Source organism: Carassius carassius, chromosome 8 (assembly GCF_963082965.1).
Source record: "Carassius carassius chromosome 8, fCarCar2.1, whole genome shotgun sequence".
In the NCBI taxonomy this organism is placed as follows: domain Eukaryota; kingdom Metazoa; phylum Chordata; class Actinopteri; order Cypriniformes; family Cyprinidae; genus Carassius; species Carassius carassius.
Genome location: NC_081762.1, coordinates 180,445 through 201,253, shown reverse-complemented (window position 1 = coordinate 201,253; position 20,809 = coordinate 180,445). Strand labels below are relative to the sequence as shown.

General features: G+C 41.4%; 2 protein-coding genes across 3 annotated transcripts; one reads left to right on the top strand and one right to left on the bottom strand.

Moving 5' to 3' along the window:
- Positions 1–38: 38 nt before the first annotated feature.
- LOC132144836 (uncharacterized) lies at positions 39–3,163 on the bottom strand. The gene is made up of 2 exons (XM_059555401.1): positions 1,673–3,163; positions 39–71 (listed from the first exon to the last, which is right to left on the bottom strand). The coding sequence occupies exons 1-2, from the start codon at positions 2,900–2,902 to the stop codon at positions 39–41; spliced, it is 1,263 nt and encodes a 420-aa protein (XP_059411384.1). The 5' UTR covers positions 2,903–3,163.
- Positions 3,164–14,176: 11,013 nt separating this feature from the next.
- LOC132144581 (protein delta homolog 1) lies at positions 14,177–16,881 on the top strand. 2 transcript variants are annotated; one of them, XM_059555144.1, is made up of 5 exons: positions 14,177–14,497; positions 14,677–14,740; positions 14,973–15,103; positions 15,248–15,389; positions 16,092–16,881. In XM_059555144.1, the coding sequence occupies exons 1-5, from the start codon at positions 14,431–14,433 to the stop codon at positions 16,807–16,809; spliced, it is 1,122 nt and encodes a 373-aa protein (XP_059411127.1). In that variant the 5' UTR covers positions 14,177–14,430; the 3' UTR covers positions 16,810–16,881. The 2 variants fall into 2 exon arrangements, with proteins under 2 accessions (XP_059411127.1, XP_059411128.1); XM_059555145.1 differs by lacking the exons at positions 14,677–14,740; positions 14,973–15,103.
- Positions 16,882–20,809: the final 3,928 nt, after the last annotated feature.

The following is a 20,809-nucleotide window of genomic DNA, read 5'->3' as shown; positions in this document are numbered from 1 at the left end:
AAGAGAGGATAGGACAGAGGAGAAAAGAAGGTGCCTCTTTACCTGCTGCTACTCGCGTCTCCATCAGAAACCTGAAGAGACACATGAAGAACACTGAGGTTATTCACGTGATTGACAGCTGTCATCAACACATCACAGAATCCTTCTGTATTCATGAACCATAAAACACTGCTTGTTAATTAAACACGCTCGTTTGGGTAGTACAAATGTGAAGACCAGCTCGCAACATATTTGCATATATTATGAAAGAAAGAACATGCAGAGATCGCGTGGCGATTAGAAATTAGAATTTAACGCAAAATCTGAGGAAAGCAAGTAATAGTTTGTGAATAAAGAAATGGAAAGTGTCAATGATACAATTTCGCAATGCAACTACAATAATGTAAGCACTCGACTTCAAACATACATGCACACACACTTTGGTATCCATGTTTTATTCCATAGACATAATTTCATAGGCATAATGGTTTTTCTATTGTACAAACCTAAACCTTCCCCTCACACAAAACTACAGGCATTTTACAATTTTTAAAACACTTCATTATGTATGATTTATAAGATGTTTTCCTCATAGGGATGCCAAAAAATGTCCCCACAAGGTCAAAATTTACTGGTGGCAATACCAGGTACACAGACACAGACACACACACAGCGCCGTTATCCAGTTTCAGTGCACTGACACCTCGAGCAGCCTTAATCTGAGACTTATGTCTTCATAACACACAAACCAAACTGTCATATGGCAACAATAAACACAAACACTGAGTAACTCCGCTCACAGCTGAACCCCCATCATTCCCTGTCACACACTGTTTCCTCAATGCATTTATTTCTGAGAGAGAAAATCCCATCATACACATTGTTATCCAGAAGATCTGAGAAACATGTGCATCCGCCCACCAGAGCTGAAACAGCCCAGACTCACTATGCTTTACTTCAGTTTGGTCTCACTGTCTGTAATGCAACACAGAGATTATGATTAATTATTTACTCGATCCACGATTCGTATCATTTTATTGTTATTGCACTACACGGCCTTTACGATTGGCATTTGAGAAGGAGCACTTCCATAAAAAACAGATCAAATGAATTATTAATATGGCTGCTGTTCCCTGTCAGGTGAGAGAAGTGTGTCCAGACAGCGGCGACTTCAGTGTGAATAATAGGAAACGCTGTTGTATTTTTAATAAGTGCTGTCACAGAGCAGAGATGGGCTCGATTACTCCTGTGACCTCAAAATAATCTTTGATAAAATGCCTTGAACATTGTTTTAAAGGACAATATATTTTATTTTTATTTTAAGTCAGGTAACTTGCATTTAATGACTTGTCATACCAATACAGCAGAAGAATCCAAACCAGTTCCTTTAGAAAGTAAACAAAAAGCAACAGGAAAAAATTACCAATTATTCCCTAAGATCATCTAGGATTGTTAATGATTCGTAAATTTAGTTTAGTCACTATGGGTGCCAGGTCTTTTGGTCTCAAGACATTCGTCAAGCTTACTCCCTACTTTCTTTGTTTTAAAACCTTTTATTATTGCTCTTCAGCTCTTGGTTCTGTGAACTAAAGACATGTTAGAACAACACATATGCAGTAAGTCATTTGTGTTGAGCCGCTGAACAAAAAGAAGGTTTCAAGAGGGTATAAGGGTTAATTTCTCAGAGACTCACCATGATGCCGCTCACAGCAGGTCTCGGGAGTGAGGTGGTGCGGTGCGGTGGTCGTGGTGCCCCGTCTGAGCGCTTTGAAACAAGACTCGGGCATCCACGAGAAGATTTTCCACTAGTCTGTAAAGTTCTCTTCTCCATGTCTCGTAGATGTGTGGAACTCACTTCATCTTCCCTCCTTACTCTGTCTATGTCAGTCTCTAGGTAGGTCCTTCCTAACATTTCCATTTCCTCTTGAGTCCTTCTCAGGGTTTCACTGGCATCCAGAATCTTGCAGCTTGGCATGCACTTGGCCCACTTGTACACATTACTGTCCCTGGAATTACAGGCAAAATCCCTACTGGAACCAAACCAAGGATTGGAAACTGGGGTTAAGTTTAGGCATTGGGGAGATGATGTTTGTGGGCAAGGCGGCTCCTTCTGACGGATGGGCACTCCGAAGGCTTGCAGACACTCGGGTTCCAGGACCCTACATGTAACCTCATCAAGAAACTGAGAAAACTTGAGCTTCTCTTCAATCTTCTGCTCTAAGTTGGATGACGCCATTGAAGCACCAGAGGTTTCCTGACTTGATGATGAATCCCTCCGCCCCGCATCGACCTGCTCCGCTCCCTCCTGGCTCTCCGATCCCAACACACTTCCCTGGCAGCTGTCGGAGTTCTGGTAGCCTGTCTCGGAATCACTTGTACCCTCAGGTCGACTCACAGAGCCTGCGCGCACCCGGAAAACCTCTTCACTGTGCTGCTTAATAGAACTGCGCAGGAGACATGTGGCCCCGGAGCTCCAGCTGTTGGTGTCCCAGCTGTCGTCCTCACTGGAGCTGCGCTGGCTGGAGCTGGAGCTCCGGAGGCTTGGACTGGAACTCTGCAGGCTCAGACTAGAGCTCTGCAGTGTCGAGGAGGTAGGAAAGCTCTTGAGGCTGACGACCGAACCCTTTAGGCTCGACAAGGAACCTTGCATGCTGGAGATAGAGCCCTTCAGATTGGAGGTGGAACCAGGCCTGTGCAGGGAGGGCGAGGAAAGGCTGGATGGACAGCGGGGCTGCAGCTTTTCGTCCAGGTCGCTCTGACATCCTGAGAACACTGGACAAGAGGCTGTTGAAGAACAGGAGCCGCGTTCCTGCCTGCTGGACACTGTCTTGGGCCTCGGCTGCCTCTTCAGGGTGGACACTGTCCCGTTGACCGTAACCCCTCGTCCTGTTTTCGATGAGCCATTCTGCATTTTCACCTCCATTATTGGTTTGCTTAGAAAACTGGACCATGATGAGCTGGGCTAGCCAGATTTCAATAGCTTTCACGCCCCAGTCCTCTCTTGCACAGTCGACCTAAATGCATTTACCTCCCGTGACGAGCGGCTGAACTCTTTGAGGGTGACACACTTTCTCAAACACTCTCTCAGCTCTGCAGGGACAAATGCATACAGCTGTTAAAACATGCACATGCACCAACCATTTTTCTGAATATGGAGACACCTGTCAAAAGAGAAAATGCAGTCTTGCTGGTGCAAACAAACCCTCTATGTGTATTCTGGTAGAATCTAACTAGAGTCCTGGTTAACTTTCCAGGTCAGTTGCTCTTTAAAACAGGCCATTGATCATGATGCCACATGATGGACGGTATGTGGGGCAGAACCTGAGTTCCACAAATCGATTCCTCATTGGAGTGGTTGATTACAGTGTTAGGGGTGACTGTGTGATCAGTATGGCTGCTTGATGATGTCTCTGTTTTTAAGTTTTATACTATGGACTGAAGGCTGTCGGTGTGCATGTAGTTAGTTAAAGCAATGGGATAGCAGGTGTGGGAAAAGGATGTGAAGTAAAGCTACAGTAATAAAATTTTACTTCATTCTCAAAACTTTGACAAACACACGTAAGGGAAAACTGATATATCACAAAGGTACTGGTTTTGACCATATGTCCTGGTCAGATTTTCACATTGCCTAAAATGTCCAGGTTTGAGGCTTTGTGTTCCTAATGTTTCCATACTTGCTGAAGGTATTGACTGAAAAGTAGTTTGACCAATAGCATGCAGGAATTGTACATAATCAACCAATTGTGGCTTGGGAGAAAGTAGGATATACAGAGAACAGCCAAATATATTCAAATAAAACTTACATATAATGTAAGAAGATTAGGGAGAGATCATCAATAGGAAAGCAAAGCCAAAACCTTCATTTTAGGCAATTTAGAAATTGCAGCCTAAAGCACCTAAAACATATATTTTGCAGGCTCTTTGGTGATTGAATGCCTATGGAGTCACATGAATTTAAGAGACAATTAAATGGAACATTGTTAAGAATGAGTGACGACTGAACTGTCGGAGTGAGAGAGGCTGGCAGATTCATCAATAGACACGTCAATAGACCCTTAAGCAATATGCTGAGCAGCACATGGAGAGTTCAGCGCAAATGAGTCTGTCTCACACACACAAACACTGAACTTGCTGAGGATGATTTCAGATGATGTCCGCTCTGTGCTGCTGTTTGCATGGAGAGTGTCTGTGTGCAAACACCAACAGTGTGTATAAAACCTCTGTACTACTATTATGCTTATTTTACCTTTTTTAAAGTAGTTTGGGTTATGTAAGCATATATATATATAAAATAGACAATACAAAATTGCAATAAAAACATGAATTGATTTCATAGGGGAATACCCATATTTTCATCTGCTGTAGAACTGTAGAAATAAACAGACATAAGGAAGATTAGATTAGCTTGTTGTTCATGGTGCCATTTTGCCACAGTACTCCCTTGTTTTTTTTCTATACTCTATGTAAAAATCTTCCTAAAAGTTAAAAGATTTTGAATCTCAAGGGAATTTCAGCTGCCGTGAGAGCCGATCATTAAAGTCAATGGAGCAAAACCTCCTGTAGTGCGAGAAACATACGCAGATGATCGCTGTTTGTTTAATGCTTTAGTGGTGATCAATAACTGTCTTAAAGAAGAAGCAGAAATCAGATACTCAGAAACTTCTGTGCATGTGTCTTTACTGTGTTTGAATCTGAACGGTCATAAGCAGAAGCGCTGATTAACTCGAGTCTCTTGTGCACACTAATATCAGCAGATATCAATGCAATACACACAAACACAAATCTCTAGTGTTACTGAGACTTCAGATGATTTATCTCATCTTAATACATCATTTATGCATTTGACAAGATGCTTTTATTCAAAGCAACTTAGTCTGCAGTGCAAGTTGGACATTTCTTCAGTTCAATGCATTAATTTAAAAAATGTATAGTTCGATTGCAGTGCAATTATGTGGGAACCCATGACCTCAGCTTCAGTTCAGTTTTTTTTCAGTTTTTTTTTTCTAAAGCTTCCAGTTTAAAGTTAAATCTTGATAAATGTGAATTGTTCCCAGATAGCATGTGAATATGGGCCACTTAAGTCACTGATATGGCCCTGCTGGCCTTCTAATGGCCAGGACAAAATGGATGTAAGCCTGAAGTGGCCCATATGTAAACTGGAAAAACCCAAATGTATCAAACCACATATGTGCCTCTGTAGGAAAAGATGCAGTGTTGATGGCGGTGTGTAATCTGAATGTGACCCTAAAGTGTCCCATGTAGTAAACATTGATTATGACCCAAATATTGCCAACCAAATGTGGGCCACCTTCGGCAAAAATGTGTCATTATCGACAAAGATTAATCAGGGTGTAAACCAAATCCGGTCCACATATGTTTCAGCAAATGTGGCCCAGGTACATTGAAACGTATCTGGGACAGTTTTGGCAAAGATTTGTCATGGTAAGCAATGGCTAATGTGGCTGTGAGCTAATAATGAATAACATTTTGGCCACTTTGGCAAGTAAGTTTAGTGTGTGCGCTTTCACTATTGTTTTCAAAATACAATGTACAAGTTGCATGATATCAAGATCGCTTGCATTAATGAATGCTGTCCACTTCATTTTGGGGATAATGCTTCAAAATCAATGCAGCTGTTTTATGAAGGGTCTGTAGGGGTTATGAACTCTCACACACCTGTCATATACTGTACATATCTCAACAGAAACTGATCTTTTGTAAAGTGTGCTTCAGGGTTCTCTACTGGACAACATCAGACACTCATTAAACTGGTTTGTTAAGATAAGAAGCGCTGAATACGGATTGGGGCCAGAATCTGTGTTCACTTTGAGCTCTCATTTGAGCTTCTGCATATTCAAGTTTGGCCTTGTGATGACACATACAAGAGCCAATGAAATGTGTGCACCGTTTCTGCTCCACCTCTTTTTCCTTATATGGCATTGAGCACTGAACTGCACAGGTATCAGGCTGAAAATAATTAGACCTGCTCCTCACACAAACCCCTATGACATGCATTGTTTAGCACAAACTCTTATGTTGCTTTTAGTTGCTTTTGGAGCTTGACACTATCTATACATACATTTACATTCATGCATATGGAAGACACCTTCATAAAAAGTGATTTATTGTATTCAAGGTACACATTTACATTTTATCAGTTCTTGCTTTGTCTGGGAATGAAACCCTTAACCTTGGCATTACTAGCTCCATAATCTAATGTTTGAGCTACAGGAACATAAACAGAGAACAAGGATCATTCACAGAACTTTAGCTAATGTTCTGGCAAGGTTCTCTAAATGTTATAAACAAACGCTGAAAAGCTGTGTGTCTGTTAGTCTGTTTTGAACATATTTCCAAAAAAAGAGCTCAGAATAACTGAGACAAACCTAAAATGCAAAGTTCTCCAAAACAAAGAGAGAAAAAATATGAATAGATAATAAAAAATAAAACCTCTTCATATTCAGGCATTTACGATCATTCACTTCTGGTCATCACAACACATTCTTTAGGAAACTGTAGGCAATTATTGTCAATTTAGCACAGTCCAAAAATATATTATATAATAATGCAGCATTTATTTTGAGGAAAGGAAATGACTATCCAGCATGTCAAAATATTTTTCCTTGGAGCAACAGTTAAAATACAGAAAAATCTCTTATGATATCTGTTCACAATTTTGGTAATAATTATAATAATAATAGTAAATATTTCTAGAAGTGTACAATTCTATTCCAGAATTTTGTGACATGCGCAGAGACAGAGAACAGTGCATTTTATTATTCATCATACAAATGAGGGAGTCACTTCCTTTTTAAAAAAATATTTGACTGTGTGAACTATACTCTCAAAAACACATACACACATTCATAATGTCACAGAGATCATCATATGTCCAGCAGTGTGATGTTACTACCGTAAAACCCTGTGAATCAGTGTGATGCATCTGAACGCGTGGAGAAGCTCACAGGTGTCATGAAACTTCAGGCTGTTTATGGAAGTGTTCAGATGCACCTGCTATTAGATCCTGTTCTTCATGAGATAGTGAGATCTAATTCTCTCTGATATACATCAGTGTGTGTGTGTGTCTGGAAATAGAGCAGGAGAATGTGGTCGCTCCCTCAGTTGCCATGACAACCGCTGCCTACATATGTATAAAGACTGGCTCCACCAGGACCCAATTATTTTTCAGAGCTACAACACACAAGAGAGATGCACTGATGAACAGAACACAGCAACAATGGATTCATGTGAGCATCGGCCGTATATCTCTGAGAATACAGATCTTCTGATAGATATGAATTAATTCTGAGGTATATATGCAGTAAACCAAGTTAATGTTAAAAAGATGAAGAGTTTTCAGCAGCAGGGCTTTCTGATAGTCAAGCTGTGGTCCTATTTGAAGTGTGAATGACAATCACTGTGATGAGATCAGTTACTGTACTTATTAAAACCTGCTCAGATCATATGGATTTACATCTCATGCTATTAAACCCACATTCTCTCACACACACACACACACACACACAAATCACTGAAGGTCGAAGGCTTTGATGCTTTGATGAATAATCATCACAGACTGGAAATCCAGCTGATATCGAGCATGTTGGTCATTTTAAAGTGGCTTTGATTGTGCTTTTTGCTCATGTGTCTCTGTACAGATCAGACGCTCAGTGAACTGGAGGTTATTGTACAGTAGATACAGTTAATTATGGAAAACCGTTCATATCTGCTTATCCTGCTTTAATCAATCTCTTATCAAAAGCCATCTAATAATTATTGCACCGTACTGTCCTCATAATCAGGCAGCAGGATTCATCAGTCGTGATTAATGTTCCTGTGAATAAAGTGTGATTCTTCTGCGTCAGATAAGAAATCTCATTTTCTAATGAATGATGTCAAACAAAGAGAGATTGAAAAATGTATTTGTGCAACGTCTAGTTAATATTCAAGAATTATCTGCCAATTAAGACTCCTAATAATCATTAGTCTCAGTCTGCAGAAATATTGCGTCTGTCATTTACAGCGCAGGTGAACGTAAAATCATGAGCACACACTTGGTAATTATCTCACCTCGTGATGCTTTGATTCATCGCTGCTTTAACACTAATGAAGTGTGTGTTCATGGAGACCTTCAGCCGATAACAACACACCGGACAGAATCTTACTGCTCATTATTAAAAGCTTTGAGTGTCACGACAGACTGTGAAGCATTTTATGACTAAAATCAGCTAAATCCTTTAAAATCGCTCACAAACAAACTGATTGTCATGGTGCTGTTGTTGTAGGATCTGAGAGATGAGATGAAGTGATCCATGTGTCTGGAGCTCCTGAAGCTGCTGAATACTGATGATTCCAGCGTCTGCTTCTCATCTGGGATCGTCCTTGACTCTCCTGCAAAAAACTCTTTCCTATTCAGGATTTATGAAAATAGAGATGTATACATCATCTAGAAGCTGAATAATAAACATTTAGCTGAGATACAACTATTTGAAAATCTGGAATCTGAGGGTGCAAAAAAATCTAAATATTGAGAAAAATCACCTTTAAAGTTGTCCAGATGAAGTTCTTAGCAATACATTTTACTAATGATAATACATTTTTGATATATTTATGGTAGGAACATGATCTTTACTTAATATTCTAATGATTTTTGGCATAAAAGAAAAATCTATCCTTTTTACCCATACTGTCACAGCTCTAATCTGATACATGTGACTATATGGCATGAAGATATTAAGATATTATAACATCATGATTTTCTATAAAGCTGCTTTCAAATGGTGTGCTTTGGGGAATCAGCTACAGAAATCAATGTAACTTGACTTGATGTTCAATTAAACGATGTGTTGCATAATGCATCATCCTCAATCTCTGGCCATCATATCAAACACATCTTCATCTTCCTCTTCCTCCTTTGTGCATGGTTTCTATGACAACAAATGGAAGCTGTGAATGGAGCCGCAGCAGCGTTTTGCCCTCATTCTGTCACTTTTGCTGCTGAATCCTGATGCTTCATTATAATCCTGCTGGAAACACACACACACACACACACACGTCTCACATGATGAATGATGAGAGCGGCTTATGAAATTAAGTATGCTGTGACTGCAGCTGGTTACACACACTCACACACACACACACAGCATGTTCTGAAGTCCCTCCACAGGAAGCTCCTCTAGGAAATAAAATCAATAGCTTTATATTCCGGCTCTGAATAACAGACGCAAACAAACACTCAATAGGAATCAGTAGGGCAGCAGTATTCAGACGGCAGACACGCTTCATAATAAGAGATTGACACACGTCAGAGGTGAAACACACTCACACACAGACTGATGACATTCTGCAGAACAGCTTTTACTGTTTAGAAGAACACGGTTACAGCAGAAACAGCTGGAGAACAGTGATGATGCTTCTGCTGATTCTCTGAATGATACAAGACTACTGTAAATCCTATTCAAAGGACACTCCAGTTAGAGTTTGTGTCGATGTGTCGTGTCCCTGCGAATCAAAGCCATGCCTGTAATGCCATGTTCTGTGTTTGAGCTACAGGAACACGTTTATAGTCTGTTATCACAGAAACTCATCCTCTTCTGCTCTGGTTTGGTTCTAATGAATCTGGCATTGTACACTATGATTTTTTGCTCTGTAAAAAAATGCTTGTTTTTCTATTGAATGTTGTGTTTGATAGAAACATCTCCTAAATGCATAAATGAAAATGATTAAAAGCCAAATCGTGGTTGCTGTTTCTAAAAGGATCACCACAAAACTTTAACATTGCACATGCTAACTTTCACTTACAGGTTTGGATTGTTCTTATAGTCACTTCTTTCTGCAGTTACATCCGCGCGCGTGTGTGTGTGTGTGTGTCTGCATGCATGTTTTGGCATGAAAATCAGGCTTTGATTTGGGACTCATGAAAACTGGATAAGATTCAAAGCCCTACATCTATTGTGGGTATGAATAGAGACCAGTCTGACTCTTCTCATGCAAGAATCATTACCAATGGAGGATTTTCACACGGACTCATCATCTACTATCCAATGTAGTCAGTGAGTACTGAAAAACGACAGCTGAAATTCTCATATGTTTTGTCAGACAACAACAACAAACAATTCAGAAAGGTTTGAATTGGGTGGGGGGGGGGTAAGTTCTGCCATAGAAAGATATAACTCAAGACTAATGAACATCCTTTATGTCTGAGAAAAACACATTGATTGCCCTGGACTCAGTGATCTGATTTAGAGAGTTTTTCCTGCAGCAGATTCAATGGAGAACTATGAATAATGGAACACTGGAATTGTTCGTTTGGTCTTTGGGTCTAATGTCAGCTCATTAAATCAAACTCAATTAACAGGACTGCCACTGATACCCAAGAGCTCGTTTTTACCTTTAAGTGTTTCTGGAAAGGTTTATATTTTCAAGCATGAAAGGCATCTCTTGGCTGGAAAATGGGACGTTTATTGGAGGTCATGTGTGATATTTGGCTTGATGGCATTGATTTCTCATCACTCAAACTGTCTGACCTGCTATTTTCTCTTTTTTCAGCACACCTGTTGAAAATGAACATGTGCATGATATTAATTATAGTAGGCTAATTAAATGAAATTAAAGTGAACCAATGAGACTCATCAAACAAAGATTAAGTGGCACTCAAACTTAATTATCCCGCGTCATGCATTTGATCTTTTAATCCAGATGTTTTTTCAGAATTACTCCAGAGACGAGATCACAGATGTACAGCCTCTTCACTAAAGGTGTGGAATAACTAAATGGTCCGTCTCACATCAGCTGGCTATTACACTCACAGCTGTAAATCTACAGCACATTTACAGCAGACTCCATCAAAATGTCAAGACTGAATTTACCTCTTTTTATTTTATGACACAGTTATATGCAGGTCATTTGTTGTCATCTTTTCTCTGCTGGTTGTATTAGTTATTATCAGCTCATCTCAGTACTACCGCATTGGGTTATAAATAAAATTAGCATGTTGAATTCTCTAACATCATTAAGGAGTCTGTCCCGCTGAGTTATAATAACTCCAAATGAAGGCCAGTGAGGTCGAGCGTCACCTTCAGTGCCGCTGTTCATTTGTTCATTTTCCCTGTTCTTGCTGTAATCAATCATCAATGATTGATGACCACTTGTCCACGGCATCCTGTTGAGCTGGAGAGACCCTCGGGATGGAGGAAAATAACAGATCTCAAATGAGATCAAAGTGCTGCAGATCAATGGATGATCCCTGTCCTCTAATAAGCTGAATGTAAAGCTGTTTCATGGCAGCTCTTATGTTGGTTATAAAACAAACTCAAATGAAGTTGGATATATTGCCTGTGACAAGATTGAATTGTTTTTACAGTCCCCTCGTGGTTTCATCCTAAGGTATTGGAGCTTTTTCACAGACGGCTTGTTTTTACGTGCGAGGTTATCACTGTTTACATCCAGAAGTAAGATGCAGCACATGTAGGTCATTGCTGAGAATAGAGATAAACTGCCCTGTGCTTGAAGACATTTGGCAAGAAATCTTTTCCCTGCTAGGACACCCATTCCTTCAGTAAGAATTCTTTCCACTATCAAGAAGAGCATTAAAACTAAGGCTGTCCTAAGAATAGCACACTAGTTTTTCCACATCTATAGTATTAATACTGTGCTGTTGCTCAATTTCAGACATGTAGAGGTCAGGCAGTCATGTTCTACTTACAGCTGCTGTAGCCATTTAAAGCCACAGCAGCAGGAAAATAGCCTCAGAGAGCACGTAAAACATGCTCATGACAAATTAAATCATGACTGACATAGATTATGATATGAACCCATCTTTAGAGTTCAGACAGTTCAGAAAGTCACCTTTTGTTCCATTGACTTCCATTCATACGCATGCGAATGTGTCAGACGGAAACACAAGCTCATGCAAATAATTTCACATTTTGCTGCGTTCCAAAGTTCAAGTTTGGTGAACTTTGACCTGTGAATTCGCATCACGTGAAGACGTGTGAACAGTAGAAGATCAATACGTTACTGCATGACCTCTCTGTACAGAAATTCAAAAATGGAGAAAGCGCTAATTTTAGTTCAATGTCGTTTCAGTGTGGATAGGTGATGGTGTTGATGGGTGGAGTTTAGTTCAGTGATGTTTCTGTGTGGGTAGGTGATGGTGTTGATGGGTGGAGTTTAGTTCAGTGATGTTTCTGTGTGGGTAGGTGATGGTGTTGATGGGTGGAGTTTAGTTCAGTGATGTTTCTGTGTGGGTAGGTGATGGTGTTGATGGGTGGAGTTTAGTTCACTGACGTTTCTGTGTGGGTAGGTGATGGTGTTGATGGGTGGAGTTTAGTTCAGTGATGTTTCTGTGTGGGTAGGTGATGGTGTTGATGGGTGGAGTTTAGTTCACTGACGTTTCTGTGTGGGTAGGTGATGGTGTTGATGGGTGGAGTTTAGTTCAATGACGTTTCTGTGTGGGTAGGTGATGGTGTTGATGGGTGGAGTTTAGTTCAGTGATGTTTCTGTGTGGGTAGGTGATGGTGTTGATGGGTGGAGTTTAGTTCAGTGATGTTTCTGTGTGGGTAGGTGATGGTGTTGATGGGTGGAGTTTAGTTCACTGACGTTTCTGTGTGGGTAGGTGATGGTGTTGATGGGTGGAGTTTAGTTCAATGACGTTTCTGTGTGGGTAGGTGATGGTGTTGATGGGTGGAGTTTAGTTCACTGACGTTTCTGTGTGGGTAGGTGATGGTGTTGATGGGTGGAGTTTAGTTCAATGACGTTTCTGTGTGGGTAGGTGATGGTGTTGATGGGTGGAGTTTAGTTCACTGACGTTTCTGTGTGGGTAGGTGATGGTGTTGATGGGTGGAGTTTAGTTCAATGACGTTTCTGTGTGGGTAGGTGATGGTGTTGATGGGTGGAGTTTAGTTCAGTGATGTTTCTGTGTGGGTAGGTGATGGTGTTGATGGGTGGAGTTTAGTTCAGTGATGTTTCTGTGTAGGTAGGTGATGGTGTTGATGGGTGGAGTTTAGTTCAGTGATGTTTCTGTGTAGGTAGGTGATGGTGTTGATGGGTGGAGTTTAGTTCAGTGATGTTTCTGTGTGGGTAGGTGATGGTGTTGATGGGTGGAGTTTAGTTCACTGACGTTTCTGTGTGGGTAGGTGATGGTGTTGATGGGTGGAGTTTAGTTCAATGACGTTTCTGTGTGGGTAGGTGATGGTGTTGATGGGTGGAGTTTAGTTCTGTGTGTAGGTAGGTGATGGTGTTGATGGGTGGAGTTTAGTTCAGTGACGTTTCTGTGTGGGTAGGTGATGGTGTTGATGGGTGGAGTTTAGTTCACTGACGTTTCTGTGTGGGTAGGTGATGGTGTTGATGGGTGGAGTTTAGTTCAATGACGTTTCTGTGTGGGTAGGTGATGGTGTTGATGGGTGGAGTTTAGTTCAGTGACGTTTCTGTGTGGGTAGGTGATGGTGTTGATGGGTGGAGTTTAGTTCACTGACGTTTCTGTGTGGGTAGGTGATGGTGTTGATGGGTGGAGTTTAGTTCAGTGACGTTTCTGTGTGGGTAGGTGATGGTGTTGATGGGTGGAGTTTAGTTCAATGACGTTTCTGTGTGGGTAGGTGATGGTGTTGATGGGTGGAGTTTAGTTCAGTGACGTTTCTGTGTGGGTAGGTGATGGTGTTGATGGGTGGAGTTTAGTTTTGTGTGTAGGTAGGTGATGGTGTTGATGGGTGGAGTTTAGTTCAATGACGTTTCTGTGTGGGTAGGTGATGGTGTTGATGGGTGGAGTTTAGTTCAATGACGTTTCTGTGTGGGTAGGTGATGGTGTTGATGGGTGGAGTTTAGTTCAGTGACGTTTCTGTGTGGGTAGGTGATGGTGTTGATGGGTGGAGTTTAGTTCACTGACGTTTCTGTGTGGGTAGGTGATGGTGTTGATGGGTGGAGTTTAGTTCAGTGACGTTTCTGTGTGGGTAGGTGATGGTGTTGATGGGTGGAGTTTAGTTCAATGACGTTTCTGTGTGGGTAGGTGATGGTGTTGATGGGTGGAGTTTAGTTCAGTGACGTTTCTGTGTGGGTAGGTGATGGTGTTGATGGGTGGAGTTTAGTTTTGTGTGTAGGTAGGTGATGGTGTTGATGGGTGGAGTTTAGTTCACTGACGTTTCTGTGTGGGTAGGTGATGGTGTTGATGGGTGGAGTTTAGTTCAATGACGTTTCTGTGTGGGTAGGTGATGGTGTTGATGGGTGGAGTTTAGTTTCGTGTGTCAGACTGAAGCAGCAGCAGCTCGCCGAGGTTTAGTCGGATCAAACTCGCTTTGACCATCGCAGACTTTCTCAGATGAGTTTGTTTTCACTCTGAGTTCTAGTCTGGAGGACTAGTTTAGTTTAGCGATGCCCAGGTCGCGCGCGCAGCGGTAAGTTTGTGTGATCATGTGAAGGTGATTATCAGCGGAGGATCGAGGATCGAGCTGCGGGAGGATGAATGTATTTCTCCGGCTCGGATTCTCATTTCAGCTGCTCTTCTGCGCGTCTGTTTCTGCTCAAGGTGAAATATCGATATTAATATCTATACTATGTCATTCTTACTTCACTGATTTAGTGACGCGGATCATCAGTATCTGTTGCGTTTCTACTGCTGTCAATCAACTACATGTGTTGAAGTGTGATATATGACAGACTCTGGACACATCACTGTTTATTCATCGGTAATGTGTGTGTGTTTAGGTCCAGAATGTGGAGCTGGATGTCATCAACACCACGGCTTCTGTGAGCAGTCTGGAGAATGCAGGTGTGTGTGTGTGTGTGTGTGTGTGTGTGTGAGGGTGAGTGTTTGTGTGTGTTAGATGTCATTAACCTTTTTAGTAACAATTGAATGCTGTCAGTGTGTGAGAGATTTTAATCTATCAGTAGAAGTCTCCAGAGACTCTTGTATGTTTTATGGATGTTCTTAAGAAGCAGTTAAAGGTCAGTGACATTAGTATGGATGTGTGTTGTAAAGCAGGTGTGTGTGTGTGTTACAGGTGCAGAGCAGGTTGGCGCGGTGCGGTGTGTGATCAGTGTGTTCCTTCACCTGACTGTGTTCACGGAGTGTGTGAAGAACCCGGGCAGTGCGTCTGTGAGCGCGGATGGACGGGTGCTCGCTGCGATCGAGGTCCAGTGTCCTACATGACCTTATTAAGGAGTACCAGCAGAGATGAACTTGCAGGGCCAGAATTCTTTGAAATAGAACATTTGTGTGAACGCTGGAGGTGTGCTGTGATGACGGTAACAATGTGAATCTGTTGTTTTCTCTCAGAGGTTCACCGGTGTTCATCAAAGCCCTGCTCGGGAAACTCTACCTGTGTGCAGACCGGAGGAGGAGGACACGTCTGCCTCTGTTCTCCTGGACACACAGGGGAAAACTGCCAGCTGAAGAAAGGACTGTGTTCAGTGAACGGGTAAAACAGAGATGGCATGACAGACCATTTCCTCTGTTAAATATCTATGGATTGAAAAACTAGAAAATATCAGTCACATAAAGCTGCTGTTGACGTGAGATCATCCGATGCTGCCATTAATTACTCATCCTTATTTGACCTTTACAAAGAACTCAGGTGCTCACTAATGCTAGATCAGTTTATCAAGCATGTACACCTCTGATTAGATGAGACAAATGAATAGACAGTATCTTTACTTTACACTTAAACACCTATGTCTGAACTTCATTGCATTGGATGCAAAATATCAAACCAAGTTGTGTTTGTGCTTAAATGATGCAGAAGCTGTTTTCACAACTAACTTCATTTTAATTTGAACTGATCTGGAAGTGTATTTTAATGGCTGTATGGCATCAGCTCTCCTCACATGACCAAACTAACATGTTACATAAAGTTTGGCATCCAAACAAAAGGTCAAGTCACCTTAATATCTATAACATTTTATACAATACAGATTGTTTCACAGCAGCTTCTTAGTAACAAACAGGAAAATACCAGAATCAGTGATGCAAACGTCATCAAATATGACACAAACTCAAATTCAGCTGTGGAGCAGCTCTACAGAAGTCATTATTCACGTCATTTCAATTTGAATTTAGTTGCATGAAGTGACAGAAAGTGTGTGTGTTGGTGAATGTCTGACGTGTTTCCTCTCATCCGCAGCTCTCGCTGTCAGAACGGAGGAACCTGTGTGAACACGAGTGGCTTTGACAGCCGTTCCTCTTGTCTCTGTCCACCTGGATTCACTGGCTCTGTCTGTGAGATGGAGCTTGATGTCTGCGAGCCCAATCCATGTGTAAACGGTGGCAGATGCGTCCAGCGTGACCCGACTTACACCTGCGTCTGTCCGCCGCTCTTCTCCGGGCCGGTTTGTGACGTCAGTCTCTCTGCGTGTTCCAGCGATCGCTGCATGAACGGAGGCACCTGCTCCAACGACACTCTCGGCCGGATCCGCTGCGTCTGCCCGCCCAGATTCACCGGCCCATCCTGTGAACTCCATGTCAGCCAGCTCAAGCCCAAGCCCCGAGCGAGAGCGCTAGGTCCGGGTCACCACACTGCAGCAGCTCACACTTTCCACAAGCTCCTGCGTCCATCCGAGCGTGAGCCACTCCAGCCGTCCGGTCCACTGGTCACCCGCAGCCAGATCATCTGCTTCTCTGTTCTGGGTCTCCTCACCTGTGTGGTGATCCTGGTCACGACGGGCATCGTCTTCTTCCCCCGCTGTGAGACGTGGATGGCCAACACTAAGTACAGCCAGCTGGTGCGACAGCAGAGAGATCAGCTCCTGAGAGCATCTGACCACGAGCAGCATTCACTCAACATCATCCTGCCGGAGAACATCAAGATGAGCAACTACAGCAGGCTTTACACGTCCATATGAAGCTGATGCGTGCGTCTGGATGAGACCCAGACGAGAGGTTGGGTGCTTTGGTCTCAGTGTGGAGAACAGCTGTAGGATATCATGGTTTTTATTGTTGGAATACATGCATATATTAAACGTACAACACTCACGGCTCTCTCTCATTCAGAAGACTGGTGAAGTGAATGGTTCTCACTTATGTCTAGTTATCAGTGCGTGAGTGACACGTAACACATAACCTGGTTTAATGGAGGTGAACGGATGAACGGTTCACCACTGCGTGTTACGACTCACGAGCTAGCCGTTATCGTCATGTTTTCATCCTGAGCCTGAGCATTTTGTAATCTTTACTTTTCATGCACATATGTACATGCGAACAAATTATTAATGTAGCACTAAATAAACCATTGTTTTCAACTCCAGGAACAACGTAGTCTGTTAATATTTCTTCTGAATTCATGCTGTCTTGGCAGTATGGTTGTGCATTTTATTTAGTGTTTTTTTTTTTGTTTTTTTATACAGGTTTTCGGTGGGCCTTAAAAACTCTTACATTCATAATGGCATGGAATTAAATGTTGCATTCACTGCAAAAAATAAATAAATTAACTCTGTATTTTTGTTTTATAGTACAAATATCAGAACATTCTTAAATCAATGTTCTGCAAATGTAAAATGTCTTGTTTTACACTTGTTTTTAGATGTATTTTTTTCTTAGCCCAATGACACATATTTAATTATGCCATACACAATAGCTGATACTGAACCTGTATTCTTGTAAATCTCGATGTGTGTTGATCATGTTTAGTGTCTGAATCGGTGATCTGTAGATGGACAGGTGACGGTCTTTGTCGCCATCTACCGGTTATACTCGGAATAACGTTAAGGGACATGTTTCACTTTCTCCGGGTGTTCACGTGCTCACCTTTGAACGTTAAATAGTTCAGAATCTAATAAAAACGTTTGTTACATCATAAGATTTCTTCCGGTACCTCTTTCTATTCTCTGCGTGCGTCGGTTCTCCAGCAGCGCGCGCGTCATCCGTCACACGTCACACCGGGAGCAGGTGAGAGATCAGCACGAGCGTCTGATGAGCGTGTGTCGTTAGAGTGATGAGTGGAGTCAGTTCAGTGATCAGTTGATTTGCATGTGCTCCCTGAACACGGTGTGTTTCGTGACGGCTTCAGGGCGATGTCTCGGTGAAGTGTAGGAAGATCAGAGGACCAGCTGAAAATAGCTGTGAACTCATTGACCCCTGAGCAGAAAACTACACTTTTGTCTCAGGCTTCAGTGAATTTCCAGCAATCAAACCCCAGCGACACGATTCTGAATGTGTCTTTTGTTCTTCTGGAAATCCCTCCATGTTCTGCTTACATAAAAACACACTGTTTACAGTAGCATCAGCAAAAACGTGAAGGAGAAAATAATAATTTAGCTGCGTGTTATAAAATGTATCCTTCTACTCCTGAGTGCATCACATTCATCAATGAAACATCTTTGACACGAGCAGATAATGTGACGATCAGAGCAATCATTTCAGGCCTGGACACACCAATGGCACACTTCATTTGTGTGTGTGTGTGTGTGTGTTATTAATATTTGTATTGAGTGGGGACAGTTTTGTCTAATAAGCACCCTCTCACACAACCTCTCATACATTATTGGGAGGATTTCTGCTGTATGTAATGATAATGAAGTGATTTTTTTACAATGTAAACCACACTTAAATTCCTTAACCGTGATGTTTTATTAATCACTTCTGAGTTATTTAGGGTCAGAGATATTAGATGATGATTTATATGTGCACAGATCAGAAAGATCTGACAAAGCAAGAAAGAAGCCATGTTTACAAACAGTGTTGGACGTGATTTACAGTAAAGAGGTTAATGCATCATAATCAGAGAGCTTTCAGAGCCTGTTAGAGTCACTTAAGTGAAGTAAGTTAGATGCATTAATCATTGTGGGCAACTCTGAAGTTGTTTCCTGCGTGATGAAGGTGTTTATAACTCAAAGTGATTTGTTTCTCGTCTCTGGTTGTCCAGGGCTGAGGTTTGTTTCTGAAGAACCTCTAAACCTATCAGTAAGTCCACATTCTCACATCTCTGTTATTAATGGGTGAACTGAGAGAAAGACCTGCAGATGTATTCATAATCTCTTCTATAGTCATCTAAGGAGAATTATTGGAGAGCGTTTGGGTTCCTCACATTGAAATCTTTTATGTTTTGTTCTAGCAGATCAGGATGTAGTTTAGAAGGAGTTCAGCCAAAAATGAAAATCTGGCCCGAGGTTTGCATTTTTGGATCAAAAACTCCTTTAAAGAATTGTTTCTGTCATTGGGAGGGTTAGTGGTTTAGGGCTGGTAAGTGAAAGGTTGAAGGTTTGATCCAGTAACCTGTAACTCTTTCTGATCCTGATGGTCCTCATGATCTGAGTTGAAATGCTGCTTCGGTCTCAGATGTGTGATTTTAATGTGATTCTCAGGGTTCGATTTCAGTGAAAACCTGCTTATGATAAACAAGCAACCAAGACTTTATTGTTATATAAGTGATGAAATACAGATACAGATGAGGACTGAACTGCTCATCAGGTTTCTTACAGTAAATCTAGCTGTAAATCTTGATGGTTTGTTTGTAACTAGGCAGATCATACATCGTTTTTATAGCCAACCCGTTTCCAGATTTCACATCACGACGAGCTCAGCTGTCATCACACCGCCTTGCAGTGTTTGTTCAGATTGGATAATTACTTTGAGTAATTCAGTCTCACAGATCGTTTCACGTACAAGCGTTGAAAGACCCGAGACAAACCGTGCTATATTTCTCTTATGGATTTATAATTAACACAGAGAAGCCGATAACTCTTGAACAACATCTCGAAGCGTCCAGCTGATTTAAGTTCACACTGAAATCAGTTTCTGTTCTGCTTCTAATCTGTTGTTTTTATAGCTCTCTGTAAACACGATCTTGATGGATACGTTTGACAGATGCGTTGCGTCACACGCATTAAATGGAGACCTAAAAACACGCCTCTAATGTTAAAATAAGTTTAACGTTTAAGGCCATGTCTTCCCCATGGACCCTGCTCACATCTCTGGGGTTTTCAGAAGAAGACGTTGCTATATTTGTGTGTATTATTTGTTAATAGTTGTGTGAAACACAAACTACAACAAATGTAGAGTTTTTGCTTTCACATTGGCATACATAGCAAAAGACTTTCCAAAAGAGGATGTTGGTCAGAAGACAGAAAGATGTAAGATTTCCTGTGACTCTCTCAGCTGATTTATTGGAAACACTAGTGCAGCAGCGTATACTAGTTTAACATAAATAAATATCAAGACAATATATATAATATATGGATATATAATAAATGGACATTTAAATTATTAAAATAGACTATTACATTTTTTTTTACCACAAAACAGGTTAAACTGGTGACCACAGTGTGTTTAGTTTGGACAGAGGAATAGCTTTATGAGAACATTGTTCCACACATCAGATTCAAGCCAGATGTGTTTGTAGGAACAGGAGCTGAACACGACCAGCGATCTGTGTTGTGGGCTAATATTTCACATCCTTTTTGTCTGTGTTTGTAACGCGATCAGAGGAGCGTCAGAGATGATGGCGAGCAGATGGAGAGACTCCTGCGGAGAATCACATTACTGAGAGCAGATTGAGTCTGATGATCTTCATCTGTGAGATCAGAGCAGCTCAAGCTCTGGCCTCGGCTCGGTCTGCATCTACTCTTAATACACACACAACAGAGGTCTATGAAATACACGGTTATAACGCTGCAAAATGTAACTTTATTATCATCCCGCTCGAATCTGATAGACACGACTATAAGGCATAACAATATTTACATAAAAATTAACATCGTGATTTTATGTTAAACCGCTTTAAAACTGGGACTCAACCCTTAATACACACAGACTCATGGGGAAGTGTGTCACTGTGAGGACCTATAAATCATACAGAATGAGTTTTTTGGGATTGTAAAAATGCAGAACGTTTCCTGTGAGAAGTAG